Source organism: Oryzias latipes, chromosome 12 (genome assembly GCF_002234675.1).
Source record: "Oryzias latipes chromosome 12, ASM223467v1".
NCBI lineage: Eukaryota > Metazoa > Chordata > Actinopteri > Beloniformes > Adrianichthyidae > Oryzias > Oryzias latipes.
Window position 1 is genome coordinate 4,662,655 of NC_019870.2, and position 17,601 is coordinate 4,680,255.

Sequence of the window (17,601 nt, forward strand, 5' to 3'; positions counted from 1 at the left end):
TCACATGTGGTACCATTGAAAATCTCCAAATATGGTTTGTAGAAACCAAAAAGGATTTTTTTCTGCAGTATGTTGTAGTTGGGAGATATTAAGGTTTGGAAATGTCCTCCATAGAGGACATATTTACATTGCTGGTACTCAGGAGGATGTAAATCTAAACCCAAACTGGTAAAGGAATGACGTGTTCTTCCTCTCACCTTTAGTGTCACAAACTAACACCCCAGATGCACATTTTGCGTCCAACACAACATTGCAATTACACTTAAAAAGACGCACGTTCCTGATCAATCCATTCAGTGGCATTGATAACCAACGAGCTGTGTCTGGTGTGAGATATCGATCAGTCCTGCATCGATCCGCCCTTCACTAAGAAACATTCAGTCACGCCTCCTTGCAACAACTTTGACTTGTTTAGGAAGCTATGCGTCTGAAGAGTGTGTTTCTATTTTATATGTAGTTAGGTGTAATTAAAGATTAATGACTGCAAATGTTCTGATGGTTTCAGACTCGTTTTGTTCTAGAACAAAAAAAGGTTTTGGCTCCTAAAGTGCAGCTTGTGGGACTAAAACTGTTATTTTTTCTTCAAAAATAAAACATTGTGATCACTGGATTCAAGCAATCTAAAGCTGAATCACTTTGAGCGACTGTGTTTGATTGCTAGTCCTAATTCTTTTATCGGCTCAGAGAGACAAAAGTGAATTACAGGAAGACAACAGATGCTGAAATATGTCGTTTCATTAAACCGTTCAGCCTTGGCTGTTGTCCACTTTGGTGTAACTAACCAAATCATTTCACCTCTAATCTCTTCGGCGATCATTAAAAAACACAGTACTTGGATTTTCTTCAGTGGAGATTCTTAGACCTTTTGGGCATCTATCTGAGGGAATTCTCACGCGAAAGCAATTAGGCGCTGAAGTTTCCGCGTCTAATCTTTTTGCTTTGATTTATCTATCTCATTCTGCTGCTTCTTTTATTCTTTTCCAGTATTTGCTGCAGGACGTGCATAATTCTGCAGTGTGATATGCGTGCATGTTTTGGACCCGGAGTCTGCCCTTTGGGGGGGAGAAGCGATAGGGAAGATGCACATGTTGATGAGAAGGCAGGGACACGGCAGACTCAAATGAGCCTGATAAGCCAGCGCCTGGGGAGGAACGGAAACAGATTTGCTTAATTGGCAAATTTGTTCCACTTAGATTGCAAGCAGCAAGTTTAGAGGAACACCGCAGCCCAATCAGACCGTGCGGGAGGAAAATCCTGTTGGGCTGGTCGCCATGGTTACGATGCTGACCCCTTAACTCGCGGTTCAAATCGGGTTGAATCTTTGATGTCGCTCAAAACGTTCCCCGGAGATTTTTGCCCCGGTTCATTTTAAGCCAAAGGATAAACGGGAAATTAAATAAGGTTTAAATCAGCATCTAACCGCCAGCAGGGGGTGGGGGGGGTGGTGTTGAAGAATTTTTCTTTCTCCGATGGCTTCAAGCTGTTTGAAGGTGCTGAAATGGGAGAGATAATACGCCCGGAGCGCCGCAGATCGGCGTCATCTTCAACTAAACTCTCAAGTCATTTTAGATCAGGCAGAAACCCGGAATTATCCTCAAAGGAGATGTAATGACCTCCATTTGCAATCATTTAGATGAGAAGTGAAGGCAACACAAAGACAATTATAAAATCCTGCATCAGGTTTTGTTCTATCTGATTCAATTAAAGTTTCTTCATCAAGTCACCTCCTTGCGCCTGCAACCCCCCCATTCTGTCACTCGTGGCCTTTTCTCATTCTTTCCATCACAACGCCACATTAACCATCGTCTGACGGCTGAACGTTGGGATGTGGCCTCTGTGGTTTAACCCCACCCTGTCTCTGGAAATGTTATGTTTATCAGTGAATAATTACATTCAAAGCACTTGAGATGAGAAGCTTGATGATTAATGACACTTGCTATAAATTACTTGTTCGGTTAATGTGGGGATGATGTCTGGGATGTATTTTTTTACTGCCTAAACCTATTTTTAGCACTTTTGACTTAATCTGCATGGTTGTTGCAGCTAAAATACCGCAATACTAAAATAAAACCAATTTTTAAAACCCCAAAGTGGTAATTAAGTCTTTTTTATCATCATCATCTGATCTTTCAATTGTGATCTCAATAAAATTGATTCAAGAATTTATACAACTTATGTTTTTCCATTTCAGTAATATTCCAGCTGGTTTTATAACATATGTACACTTACTGGTATTTTTTTTAGCTACACTTTGCTAGTACCAGGTTTTTCCTTCAGAACTGCCTTAACCCTTGGTGTCAGAGATTCAACAAGGTGACTGGAAACATTCCTCAGAGTTTGATCCATATTGACATGAGAGCATCACACAGTTTCTGCAGATTTGTCGGCTGAACATCCATGATGCCAATCTCCCATTTCACCACATCCCAAAGGTGATCTATTGGGTTGAGATCTGGTGACTGGAGGCCATTTGAGTCCAGTGAACTCATTGTCCTGTTCATGAAACCAGTCTGAGATGATTCCAGCTTTATGATCCTGCTGGAAGTAGCCATCAGTAGATGCTACACTGTGGTCATAAAGGGATGGACATGGTCAGCAACAATACTCAGGTAGGCTGTGGCGTTTGAACTATGCTCAGTTGGTACTGAGGGCCCCAAAGTTTGCCAAGAAAATATCCCCCACACTATGACACCACCACCACACGCCTTTAGCGTTGATACAAGGCAGGATGTATTCATGCTTTCATGTGAGGCTGCAGAAATAGAGACTCTTCGGACCAGACAACGTTTTTTCAATCTTCTATTGTCCGGTTCTGGTGAGCCTGTGTGAATTGTAGCCTAAGTTTACGGTTCTAAGCGTTTCCTGTTCTAAACTGACAGGAATGGTACCCAGTGTGTTTTTCTGCTGCTGCTGTAGTCCATCTGTCTCAAAGTTGGACGTTTTCACTTCCATCCAGAGATGCTCTTCTGCAGACCTCGGTTGGAACCAGTGGTTATTTGAGTTCCTGTTGTTTTGTTATCAGCTGGAACCAGTTTGGCCTCTGGCATCAACGAAGCATTTCCGCCCACAGAACTGCTGCTCACTGGATATTTTCTCTTTTTTGGACCAGTCTCTGTAATCTCAAGAGATGGTTGTGGGTAAAAATCCCAGTAGATCAGGAGTTTCTGAAACGCTCAGACCAGCCTGTCTGGCACCAACAACCATGCCACGTTCAAGGTCACTTAAATCACCTTTCTTCCTCATTCTGATGCTTAGTTTGAACTGCAGCAGATTGTCTGGACCATGTCTACACGCCTGAATGAAGTGAGTTCCTTCCATGTTTTAGAAATTTGCATAGACGATCTCTTGGACAGGTGTACCCAAAATAAAGTATATAAACTTTAATACATTTGCAAGTGTAAGTCTTCCAGAGTTAAACAGAGGGTTGGGAGAACACCAATTTTTATTCCTTTGGTACAGACTAAAGAAAATATTTGCGTATTCAGAAGGTGTAAAAAGTTTGCATGTCTCTACAGGAACTTTTTCGCTGTTTTTTTTTTTTTTTTTTTTGTAATTTAAACTTTTCCTTCCCGAGATCAATATCCAGCTTTGCATAATTGAAAATGCTTCTCCAGTTAGCAGTTTGGCCAATTTTAATGAGCAAAGTGACAATTCACCTGAGAAATCAAAGCGGGATCGAACTTGCAGCTAAACGGCCTTAAGAAAAGTACTGGAGTAAAATGCGAGTTACTTAATCCTGACCTGAAGACAAGCTTTGGCCCCAGCAGCGGCGCCAGCAAGGAATTCTCACATCAACCAAACCAGGTCCTCTCTAATTGAAATATTGGCAAAATCCAACACACGTTACTATGTAAAATTATTACAATAAATAAATGTAATTAAGACGCCAACCTGTTTGGGAACAACTGACCTTCACCTATGGGGGGCAGAGGCTTAAAAAATGTATTGAGTAAGTCCTAAAGCTTAATGATGGACAGAATGAGTTCTCTAGTGTCAAATCTCTACAATAAATAAAGCTAAAAACTACTATTGAATGTTTTTTTGGAAAATTCTTACACTCCCCTCCCTGTTGTTGAGGGTGCGCAATTGACATGATCTCCAGGAAGCTTACAGCCACTCAGGCCCCAAACCTAACAACAAAAATGGCAAGCTATGACATGATTTATTTGCTCTTGTTTCAAAAATCATTTAAAACCAGAAAAACTCAGAAAAGCAAATTTGAGCTTTGTGGGGTTTTTTTTTTTAACGAGTTCTTCATAATCAGAAAAATGCCACAAGAACATGCGAAAAACACCAAAGACCCCATTTTTCAACAAAGTTGGCCTTTATAACTATAAAATAATTTCTTAGCATCCTGTTTTTGTCTTTTATGGCAAGTTAATGAAGAAAAAATAAAGATTAATTTACAAGATATATTGTTTTTTATGGTTAAATTAAAGTTTTGTGCACACCGCATTGGAATAACAGCTATTACTGGTAATTGTTTGGCTCACTGGTAAAACCGAACCGGCTCCGACTATCACAGTGGTTTCTATTCTCATTCCGTGGCCCTCCTGCCTTTGATCCGGTCTCAGTAAGACGGAGGTTTAGGGCTGCAGGACCTCCTCCTGGACTGTCAGTTGAACCAGAAGCTGCAGTATGAGTCCTGTGACACATAAAGTCTGTTTGTGGTGTCTTTTGACTATCAGTCAATAAAGATTTAGCAAATTTGCACGCCAATCAGATTACGAGCTGGCTTAAGTGCCAATAATCAAATAAATTATGGAGCCAAGAAAAGAAAGCGTTTTGTAAACTGCGCTTTCTAAAAACAGAGCATCCTTGAAACTTGTCGGCGATAAACTCAAAAAGACGGTTTTACTACGATCAGTTCTCTGCGGAGCGAGAGCGGATTATTGCTTCTATCACTTCTGGGACACATAATATGGCATTCTCTGGTTTTCATTAACATCCTGCACAGCATCCCAGTCAATTCCTGTAAAGCTTAGTTACAGCAAAGACGCATAAAGTCCTTCCTTTTTCCATGTTTGCATGGCGAACATGAAAGAGGGGCAACATAAGGGGATTTCAAGCTGCAAGGACAGGCGTGTTTATGCGTCTATGCAGCTGGAACTTATTTTATTTGCATCTTGTCAACTGACCAAAACTTAAGTGCCGGCATGCCTTTAAGATCACAAGTGCTAAGCTCTATCAGGCGCGCTTGAAATAAATTGGAGACCAAAATAAATACACTTTATAATGTAAACACAGGCACACTGATCAGAGGGCATCATGACCTCAATTCCATAAAACCACAGCTTAGAAACTGCTTCTTTCTGAGCAAAGCTTGACTGTGCTGGCTCCAGAAGAGGCTTTAAACTGTCAGCAAGGTCTAAACTCGTAGAAAGCCCAATGTGGAACTCCAAATTGAGCTGCCTGAATTTTTACTTTACACCTTTTGTGATTTAGGTGCAAACTCAGGTGAAAGCCTGCAAGCTGTATTATTTACCATGACCATTTTCTTTGTTATCCAGACTAGCATTAATGAATGCATGAGGACTTGGCTATTTGATGACCACAATGCACTGGGGAACCTCGTGGTACACTGATGCTCCATTTGTGTGAGCTGAATGATTCATCACACTAGATCCCGCGCTGACAGAAGAACCTCTGTGACCTGCAGAGGATTCACCTTCAGTGATGCTTTTAAGGTTCAGATTCTGACTCCATTATTTACAAGTGTTAAATAAAGTCAAAATAAATCGCAAATCTGAAAATATAGTGGACTCTAAACGTTATCAAGTGATGCCAGCTGGAGCAGGGAAAATAAAACTTTAAGTTTAAATATTTTGTGGTCTGAAGATCTTAAAGCTGATGTTTTTCTGCAGTTATGGATTCCAATTTCTTTTAAAAACTCACTCCAATAGAAATTGTGTTTTTTAACATGATCTTGTGGCATTATTCTGATAATGGAGGACATATATTAGGAAAATTAAGCTTAGAATTGCATTTCTGAATATAAATATATTCAAATTATTGTAAATATCAGGGGGAAAAAAAATGCTTTTTGGAAAAAAAAAAACAATAACTTGTGATGCAGAAAATAAGCTGGGCGAGCCACAAGCTCCCTGCTCCAAGCTCTCAGCAACAAGGAGGGGCGGGGTTGCTCCGCACAAATGGCCCCTCCCACAATTTAGCGGTAAATGTCTGAGGAACACCTGCCGCACTGCAGAAACTATGTCTACTAGAAAGATCCGTGAAGTGATGACTAGAAAACTAGAAAACAACACAGGATTTTCGATTTTGGACAAAAAAAAAAGCATAATCATAATTAAAACAAACCACTGGGAACACTTTGACAATTGATCAAAACATGATTAGAGTTGTACTTTAGGTTAAGGTTAATCATACATCCGATTAGATCTATTTTCTGTTCCTTCAAAAAAAGAAAGCAGACTTACAGATGTGGCAATAAACTTTAAAAAAATGATCGTTGTATTTTTGAGCCTCATACATCTAAGTCATAATTTTAAAACAATTGTTTTAAATTTCAGTTTTAAACTGCAACACGTTTGTGCGGAGAAAAAGCAGCAGCCATGAAATCTTTTCTTTGTGGAAAAGGTTTGCACAAAGAAAAAAAATTAAGGCATCTGTCAATCTGACATAAGCTATTTATTATGGTACAAAAAAATGCAGTTTTTATATTTAAAGTTTATTTATGTCTTGGGGACTATGTGCAAACACATTCATCTCACAAAGAAGAGAGTTGTGTGCAGATTTAGTGACAAACTGTCTCCCAGGGTGCCAACAAAACATGCACTTAAACAAGAACATATCACTACAAAGACAAGGTTCATATAATTCTCCTCAAATATATTCAGAGCCTATTTTGAATCTAACATATGATGTAGTTTTATAATTTTTCAAACTTTTCAAACTCAGGAACATGGATTTCCAGCATTTTTAGGTTCAAGGATTTTAAGTTACATCTAAACTTAATGTGAAATAAACGTTTTTTCCCCCCTAAAGTCCAGCAAAGTTCATTTAAAGTCCCACTCCAATCATCTTTTGATTTATGTTCAGAGTGTTCCCAGTTATCCCAATCACGATTATAGAGTTTTTAGAAAAAATATGGGGGGGGAAAAAGTCATTTTCCAGGCCATTATTTCTGCAGAGCAACAGTAGTTAGATAGATAGATAGATAGATAGATAGATAGATAGATAGATAGATAGATAGATAGATAGATAGATAGATAGATAGATAGATAGATAGATAGATAGATAGATAGATAGATAGATAGATAGATAGATAGATAGATAGATAGATAGATAGATAGATAGATAGATAGATAGATAGATAGATAGATAGATAGATAGATAGATAGATAGATAGATAGATAGATAGATGACTTTATTAATCCCACAATGGGGAAATTTCATTTATCTGTGGCAGCAACACGACATTCAGAAATAATCTATATAATATAACATCAATAAAGGACATCACATTGACAAATCACATTTATATTAAATAATTAAAAATATTACTAAAATTATTATGAAAAATTATTATCAAAAATGAGATTCTTATTAAATAAAGAAATAAATATTAAATATTAAATAATTACAGCTGCAAAAGTGTAAAAAACATGCGGTCTGCAAAACATGTAAACTGTAAAAAAATATTACAAATTTTTTTCAAAATACAGAAATAACTAATGAAGTTCACACCAAAAACAAAAACAAACAACTGTTCAGGAATAAAAAACTATTTGAAATTGAAAAACAACAACTACAACAAAAGAAAATGAATAAATAAATGAGTGAATGAAAAAACACCCTGGGACCGTGGAGTGTCACTGTAACACAGTGTTGTACAGTCTGATGGCTGTGGGGAGGAATGACCTGCGGTAGCGCTACTTCTTAAATGTGCATCTGAGTTGTGGACATGGTGCTGAAAAAGCTTGCCCCTGTTTTTCCATCTTTCCTTTTGTTTACACTCTCCCCTGCTAGCTTACAGCCCCTCACAACCCCAACCTACGTTATCGATGCAAAATACATGGCGAGCAGTTTTGAGCCAAATGCCAGCACGGAGACTAAGACGTTTATGGATCTAGTCGTGTACAAATGGACGCATCAGAACGGAGTGAAGCAGCTAGTTTTTCTACAAATAAGCTCTTTTTCCAACTGTATTTTTTTGGGTGCTCCTGATTTATAACAGTTTGCAAAAATAATGCTCAGAAACACAACCTTAAGCCAGTTTTCCTAATATCTGTCCTCAATCATCAGCAAAATTCCACAATAACATGTTAAAAAACCCAAGAACCCAATTTTCATTGGAGCTCTTCCTCATTTAAGCCACTTTTTTTTGGTAATTTTTAGGAGCGATACTCAAAAAGACAAAAGTCATTGTAATTATTTGGGGAAAAAATGGTTACATGTTGTGAGGTTTTATTTACTGACATGATGAGAAAGAAAATCTCTTTGAGGATCATTTTTTAAAGCTGACAGGCACAGAACTCCATTGGTTTAATGTCTGTGGTTCAATCACCAGGAATTTAGGCGAATCAGAAACCTATCTCCCCGATGAAGAAAATATTTTTTACCATCGTCTGAGCATCAGAGCGTTTGCATCATCTCTTTCAAACTGAATTTTAGTATGTTCACAGAACCTAAACATGCACTGTTGCCATGACAACAATCTTAGAGGGATGGGGTTGTGCATTCTACTTTTAAAAAAAAAAAAAAAAAGGGTCGACAGGCCTAAGGTCTGCTGATGATTTTAGTGATTTTTTTTTATTTTTTATGCACGTTCAGCATCTCAAACTTTGCGTATCAGATAAAAGTACAATAATAGCAATCCAGACGGAAGCCCCAATGCCCTGGTTCCAGCCCGTTCAGCCCGTTTCTCATACGTATGGATAACAGGCCGTGGTGTTAACCAAAGGAAAGGCTCCAAAGCTTGGAAACAGAGTGTGTGATATTGACATAACTGCCTGCTGAGCCTCTGCATGACAGCCCAAAGCATCAGAGAACGGCACAGCACACCAATCGACTCCAGCCTCATTTTCCTGTTCCCAGACAAAATTAAAGAGTCAATACCAGGGCTGCTTTCCATACATGAGGAGACGTGCGTTCAGTTATGAGGAAACAAACACCAAACCATCCAAGGATTCCTGCAACTTCGGGGTTGAAGTGAGAGTGCAGAGGGGTCTTTGATATGCGGCAGATGAGAGCAATAAAACTCGGTTATGAAAACTGAGCTGTGCTGCGAGTAAACCAGACAGATGACGGCTGCTCTCAAGGCGACGCAGGAGAAAATGTTACTTGTTTGAAGTGCAAGCAGGTCTCACCTCAGCCACCGGCACTCCCTCTGGGGGACGGCAGTGCAGCACAATCATGCCATTCAGAGGCACCTCGGTGCCTTGAGGGTCCTGCTCAAAGTTCTTCCTCAGGTCTGGGGAGAACAACAAACAGTCTGCATTTACGACAGCAGCAAGACTGAAATGTCAGTCCGTGACACGTGCGACCTTCTGCCCATATGGACAGATGTAGTAACAGCCCTCACGCCGCAGGTCGGCAGGAAAAATAACCTTTGCAGAAACAGGGAATTCAATCCGGAATCAAAGTTGCTTACAGGCGATCCGGACGGCTGCCTTGCGGCTCTTGGAGGTCCCCAGGTGGCTCCAGGCGACGCACAAACACCAGTAGTCCTCCGGGCCGTGAAAGTCCTCCACCTGCTGCCGGGACACGTTGATCATCACTTCACGGATCTTCAACCCTACAGACAAAATGAGTGATGGCTGGGATTAGCCCTCGCATGGGGATGATGAGCCGCAGAGATGGAGATTTGCAGCGACAAGATGATGAACGAATATGAATCTGATAAGATTATCAGCAGTAAACAGATCTGCCTGTGATGGACAGAAGGCAGCCTCTCCAAACACTTCAGGGCTTTTTAGGGAAACGATTTAACAGGACGCTTTCACAGGAAGCCGTCCAAATAAATCTGACCCCTAAAATGTCATTTGATCAGTTGGATCAAATGGCAGGAGGGATTAAAAAGTGATAATCCACAGTGATACTGCACACCTGAAAATGAAGTTACAGTCACATAGCATAAATGTTCTATATCACTGCGCTGGCTTCTTTAAAGCAAACTTTAGCTTCATCAAATACATGTAGGTAAGAGATAAACCTCCTCTCTGAACTGATGCTATTTTTTAACCCGTTGTGACGACCAGCATAATTATCGGTTTCCTTTTGCGCTGCAGTCGAGGTCGGCGCCGGTTCAGCCGGTTAATCAGCAACACCATGTAACAAATTGTCCGCTTTTTGTGAAAAAAGCTATCGAAACTGAAAAAATAACAAGAATAGAGTACTAAAAACTGGTTGAGAATTTTTCCTTATGTAAGTGATCACGGTATAAACAGGATATTGGCCTTCGAAGTGTTCATTAACAGAAATCGCGTCGGACAGTTCCATGGCATGCGCTCATTTTTGAAAATGCACACTATATGTCGGCCATTATTCCTTCCACAAACTAATAAATGAATCTATTTGTCTACAAATTGATGCATCAGAATGGGGCTGAGTTCGTGCCCCCCCTTGTGTATTTTCTTCATCACAAATACCATCTTTTTCCAACTCCATTTTTTTCGTTTGGTCCTGATTCACAATGATTTGAATAAAGAAATACTCAGAAATGCAAATGAGACCTATATGACAAATATGGCCGCAAGTGACCTAATATGATTTAAGAACATAAAGCGAAGGGATATTGAGATTCAGATGATTTGGAAAGACAAGGGGTCCTGAAATTAGATGTTTTTAAGAGACATTTTGAAAACTCACGAACATTAAGCCTAAAATTGTGTTGCACACTGTTGATTAACGATCATTCAGATCGTTAATCAACCGTTTGCAACTCAATTTTAGGCTTAATGTTCTTCATATACGCCCTCCATCATGAAAAAAATGTCACAAGAACATCTTAACCTCATATAATATTTGATAAACAATTTCTGAGCCCCCATCTCATTAGCGTGCTCGAAAGTTTCCTTAAAGGGCCTATATCATGCTATTCTTTGTAAACTATATCCATGTAAACGATACTATATTATCTTTGGAACACTATAGAGGCTAACACACACACCCACTATAAAAGTGTGTGTGTGTGTGTGCCTGGGGGCGGAGCTGGCAGTGCAGACTCTTCCCGGAAGGGGCTGTTGCCCACTTTGTGATGTCACAATGTGAAAACCCATTCATCCTAGGAGGGGCTGGTGATCAGAGTGGAGGCTTTTAGAGAAATACTCAGAAAAACGTGACTAGAGCAAACTGCCACTTTGGGGATTTTTTTGTGAGAAACCATAAAACACTTAAAAACTCCAAAAATCTATTCTGCATTGTATATAACTCCTTGCTGTATTAAAGGAACACAACATGTGTTCATACGTAGGTATTTATACCACAGTTACACCATGTTAAACATGTGCAGATCAAATTTGAGACAGTGGGTAAATAGGAGCGTTATTCCTGAACATTTCAATATTTTTGCATCTTAAATTAACATTGATTTAAGCAAAACTTACCAAATTACCCAACAGATCATAAATAATACTATGTATATTTCAGAATGTTTTTGTGGATTTCCTCAAAGGGTTTAATAAACCTCTTAACTCTAAAATAAATGTCAAATTTCTGTCAATTCTTTGATGTATTAGACAAAAAAACATGATTTGTCATCAGAGTGTGTCTTTAACATCCTTTTCCTGTTTGGGTTTGGCAAACAAACACACATTTCTTGTTTTGCTAAACAGCTTGAGTTTTCATGTCTTTTCAAAGTCAGCAACACTTTAATCCACTTCCTCTTTAAGCGATCTCATTTCTTACACCCATAGAATTAATTGCTTCTTATTGTTGCAGCAAAAGTGAGAAAACTCATTTTTCTAGGAGGGAAAAAAAGCAGCTTAAAGGCTGATAATTTAAGGCAAGCGTTGCGTACACAAATAAATATTTATCATTCAAATTCCTTGATGGAAAGTCACACGGTCACCCGCTAATATCTGCAGCAGGCAGGCCATAATGATCCGGGCACGGGCTGAGCATTTTATGAGACAATTAAAAGAAAATTTAAAAGCCTGAAGTTTCAATTATGGCAGACTGTGCACAAAAGATGACAGGCCTGGCGCATTAATCTAATCCATAATAGGGGCAGCGCCATAGATTTCTCTTTTGTGGCTTTTAACAAATTCATTGCGATGTCAGTCTAACCCTGCAGAAACTCCAGCAGATTTTTAATATGCCAGTTCAGACTCGCGAGCAGCTCATGTTTGGTGTCTGGTGTCCAAATTCATCACTCCCCACAGATTGCAATTAAGCCTGCGCGATGGGGGAGGAGTGGGGGGTGGTGGTGGTGATGGAGGGTGACAATTACAAACACCCCAGAGAAACCAAAATAGTCCTCCAGCCATGAAGCAGAAAAGCGTGGCGTTTGCTTGAAGCTGGGGCTCCAAAGCAAAAACCATCAACAACAAAGCTTGGCAAACTGAAAAAGGTCCTGTCATAGCTGCTTAATTTTGACAACTTTATTCAGAAATAATTTAATTAAACAAACCTGAAAGGGTTTGCTTGTTTGTGTGTCAAAATGATCTGAACTGACAGAAACCAGACTTACTTTGAAAAAGGCGTTTTTGGGGTATTTGATAAAGGAGTTTTGTCTGTAAGAACTTTTTCTCTGATTCAGATATTGACTAAATGCTTTGATCACATTTGAGTTCGTTCCAAAATCAAATGTTTATGTAATAGCTGAGCAAAAAAAAAAAAAAAAAAACTGGGGGGGGGGGGGGGGGGGGGGCGGGGGGGGGGCTTGTTTTGGAAGCCCCTTAGGCAAATTGGACAAAACCCTGCACATTCCATCTTTGTTGTGGAATAAACAAATAATCACCGTCCATATGGTCTTTACGATACTGTACAGATTATCAGCAGTCAAAAATAAACATCTTCTGTGTTATTAATGTCCTCCTTTTCCATCTGTTGTATTAAATTAAGCAAAAAGTCACATGTTGGTTTTTGAGTTGTACAGATTATCTTTTTATCTTCCCACCAAAGAGTTTAGTTGGAAGTAAGAAGAAAAAAAAAGAGTCAGCTCTGGTTTCTGCTCTGGAGACTCTGGAGCTGATAATAAAAAAAAAAAAAGACTTTTAATGAGGTGAAAACCTCCATGCAAATCCTTCAGCATCACAGTAACTTAGCAGAGAATCACTAGTCAAAGGCTTCCTTAGATAACCAATGATAAGTCTATTTTTGTTCGGTGAGGACATAAAAACATTGACAAGCCTTTGATGGAATCTGATAGTTGCTTATAAAGGCCGTTAGACTGCTGCGATCATAATTAAAAAAACTCTGCTTTAGTTTTTTTGCTTTGAGTCAACCTTTATTGTTTTTTTTCAACCTTTATTGTCAACTAGCGCCTTTTGGATAAAGTGAACTGAACCACAATATATTTGATAAAATCCAGCATTTGTTGCACAATAAAAAAACTGGAAACGGTCAAAGCTATGGGAACTCACCAGATGATAATATTTGTCCATCAATTTAATTGAAAATTATCTGGCATGAAGCAATACTGGATGTCACCTGACAATTAGCAATGTCCCAAAATACCTAAATTTTTCTGTTTTCTCGTGTTTCATTTTTTAACAGTTCATTTGGTTTTCTGGAAATTGCTTTTGTTTTCTGAAATGTTTTTAGTTGTTTTGTTTTTTAAGATTTGGTTTCTGGATTTTTTTTTTCTTTTTCTAAAGTGTAATTCTGCCTTTTAAAATACTTTTTATTTTGCTTTTTAAATTGTCCGTGTAATCTTTAAAATGTTTTTGCGTCTGGTAATTTGTTGATGTGATTTGCACTTCAGGGCCACCGTAGCTTTAGTCAACTGCCCTTCATAAATACAGTACAGGCTGTTTGCAGGCAGACAAATGGGTAAAACCAGACGGGGCACACGTGTTCCACACAAAATACCAGGGTTGTAGACCACTCAGTGAGCCCATAGAGTTCATGCAGGCATGCTGTGGGCAACATGTCGTAGAAAACCCTTATACAACACGCTACAGTAAGTGAAGTAGGAGAGACGGAATGTACGTCATATGGATATTTCATTTTTTTTAACCCTGCCAAGTCCTGTGCACTGCAGGAGAAGCCTATTAATGCTGTTCATGTGATAAGCGCCTACTTCTGTGTATTCGGACAAAATGAGGATATTACACAATTGAAGCGTAGTTTGTGTTGGCATCCTAAGGCACCTACTTATCACCTGCACACCCTATACATGTTGCATTCGTGCACGGTTAGGGGCCAGAAGTTGAACCTTAATCAATGTCTATATGTCATGAGTGTACGCAATTATCATTTGCCTCATGAAAACTCCCTGATACACTTACCAGGTGTACAAAAATGGTACGTTCCATTTTCATGACGTCCCTTGAGGTGTTTGTATGATCCTTAAGTGAACAGCAACACACACCTGCGCTCACCTTGAGCTGCAAACCCTCCTCTCTACAACCCTTCCCTGGCCCGGACAACTGAAAAACTGTGTCAACCCCCATAGTGGTGCATCTGACCAAGACTCAACTCTGTCACAACAAACCACATAATTCCATCAAAAATTGTGCAACCAACAGCCATGACACTTTAACCTCTGTGACTGACTTGCTATGAGTTGCTTCGAGTCTATTGTAATATGCATGCGTGTCTGTTTACTGACAAACAGTTCAAATATACTTTTAGAAAGCAGATACTTTGAACCTTGACATCCTTCCATGCAATTCATTAGAAGGATACATAGGTCTAAATGTTCTATTCTCAGTACTGGAAATGTACAGACAACCCTTTGCTCTAATCTGTCGGTCCCTCATACAAGCCACCGTGATGCAACAATTTAACAATCTGACCTTTTTGGAATGATCTGGAATGAATTGGATCATAACAATTGCAACTATTTAAGCTCTGAGTAATGTTTTTTTATTGCCTTTTAAGTGGCGCCTTCAGATAACCTTGGTTTTGAATAGGCACTTTGGTTAGAAACTGAATTTAAAGTGAATGAAAGTCATGTTGAAAACCGAATAAGTAAATGAAAAATTAACATGTATGAGATCACTCAAAACGGAGAAAGGGTACAGCCTTAACCTTGGGCATATTTTAACAGAATAAAGTATTTGCTCATTCACACATTTCAAAAACCAAGGGATGTATGTGTTTTAACTGAACTAAATGCTCTTGATCTTACCTGTTTGCAGTTGAAAGTAATATTAGAAGTTGCTTAGCATCGATTGAAATTTCTCTGCTGATACTTGAAGTGGTAACAAGTGGCCAAGGAGGAAGCCAGTGTGTCAAGGAGAGCAAGTGATGGTTGAAGGTCTTGCTCAAGGAAACTGTGGTGTGTGGTTGTAAGAAGCAGCTGTAGCACAGCTGCCTGTAAGAACGCTGACATTATCCTGAAGTTTAATGATTCAGAGTCAGAAACAATGTTTGAAAATTAAAATCAGAGCTTATTGTTTTTAACCGATTTCACTTTTTTAACTGCCACAAATGAAAGGACATTGTCTGTGATTTGTGGCGCAGCTTTCAAGTGCTTGTCAGCTGTTCAAGCCTCATTGTAAAGCCCAGCCTCTTGTGGCTTGCCGCTTAATCACGTGGACCTCCACTTGTAGGGGAGCTGTCTCTTCACGGGCTTCTGCCATCGCGCTGCACATTGTCGACAGCAGCTTAGACACGGGCGCGGATAAAACGAAAATTCATAATGAGAAATGAAAGGTTATCTGAGGGAGCCCTAATGAAGTAATGTAAAACAGAAACACACTGTAATCCTCGGCAATGACTCACTCCTATTATGTAAAATACTCCCCCCTATCTGCTCCTCCTTTCCACTGCTGCAAATTAGAGGCTTAATCAACATGCCTGATTAAGTGAGAGGGCGGCACATTTAACCAGAGCAAAACAGAAACACAAGAGTGAACTGTAGTGCTTTGTCATCAAAAGCTTGAATGTTTTCTGTGTCAATGTGTTAACTGATGCTCAAATCTGCAGGATGCATGCATCGGAAATGTAAAAGACACCACTTTCAAGACCCACTCCGATCATCTATTGAGCTGTTCTAAAAGTGTTCCCAGTGGACCTTTAATTAGGATTATCATCAGCCAAAATTAGCCAAAACATAGCTTCTGCAGAGTGGCAGTAGTTCATTAGAATTTCGCCTCTGAGTTCTGGGCGGGACTGTTGGCAAAGACCACTTTTTTGAATTACTGAGAGCTCTCTGTTTACACGCTTTCCCGCCAGCTTACAGCCCCTCATACCCACAACCTAACATTACGGGTGCATCAAAAATGACGAGCAATATTGGTCGATCTTTTGCCTCAAACTAAATTGCAAAACTCTTTCGTTTACGTGGAGCTACGCAAGTTTCCACAACCTTTTTCGGGTTCCACATATATTGAACATCTGTAGCAGATTTGACCAGGTTGACCTTTGACCAATCAGGAACTTGGATTTGGTAGTGACATGTGGGTAGCGTCCCTTTTACTTTACGGAAGTGCCAGCCGTTTGAAAATTGATCACGACGGATAAATTTAGCACCAAGACTCTTCCAACTGCAAGTGGCGGACATGTGCTAGTAGGCGTTAGCAAAAGAAGAAGAAGCCCCTCCCTGCTTGTCCAGTGTGAACACCATGGGCAAAACGATGTGTTAAAGAACCTGTTTTTAGCGTGTTCTTGAACCTGCGCCACATACCCGGTGTGTAGGTAGCTGAAGTCTGGGGCTCAAAAGGAGGACCTCATAAGCCTCACTGACCGGCTGTACCACGAGACTAATTCAGGAGGTGGTTTGGACTGTGCCATGAGTGTGAACAGTTGATATGAATCCCTCATGCTTCATTCAGGGGACGGGGGGGGGGTTGATGGAGAGCTGCGGTCAGTGAGAGTTTGGAGAAAGTTTGGAGATTTAGGGGGGAACAAAACCTTAGGGTTGGTACATGGGGAACCAGGGTTTGATCCCAGGGGGTACGATGAGCTCTGTCCAGTGTGTCCTTGGGCAAGGCCCTTAACGTTACTGCCTAACTATGTAGCCAAAAGGAGGCCCAAATCTGGGTTCCCCCCTGATAAAATTCAGGTTTGTGTCGGGAAGGGCATCCACCTGGGCCAACCACCTGTGTAACTCGGTAAAAGCTCATTAGCTTGAAGGGATCCGGTGAAAGGTGAACATTTTATCATCCCTCTTCCTGTAGTTTTTGTCTACTTGTTGGCGCAATGGAGAAAATCATGTACCTTAAAGCTGCAGCTCTAGAATGGAGCGATTTAATGGAACGCTTCAGTGCTTCATGGGATATCGTCTTGCCATCATTATTAATGATTAGGAAACTGACCAACATCATAAAACATTGAGCTTTGAATAAAATAACTATATATTTTCTCATTTGTTGCTATCTATAAAGGAAATTTTAAAAACAAGAGGCCTCTACAGAATGGACACCAGTCACTGAGTAGGGTCATAGTGGGCATGTGTTACTGTGTTAGATGCACAGGAAGCTAACTGCAGCAATTATGGTGAAATCAGTTCTTTTGTTAATGTGCTGT

General features: G+C 39.8%; 1 protein-coding gene across 1 annotated transcript in view; it reads right to left on the reverse strand.

Annotated features, from left to right (window-relative positions):
* LOC101173079 (netrin receptor UNC5D) overlaps positions 1 to 17,601 on the reverse strand; it is a 302,440-nt gene that overhangs the window by 69,923 nt on the left and 214,916 nt on the right. The window contains exons 3-4 of the mRNA XM_011481481.3: positions 9,614 to 9,757; positions 9,330 to 9,433 (exon numbers count right to left, since the gene is read on the reverse strand). Coding sequence (XP_011479783.1) covers positions 9,330 to 9,433; positions 9,614 to 9,757 — 248 coding nt within the window. The remainder of the gene's footprint in view (positions 1 to 9,329; positions 9,434 to 9,613; positions 9,758 to 17,601) is intronic.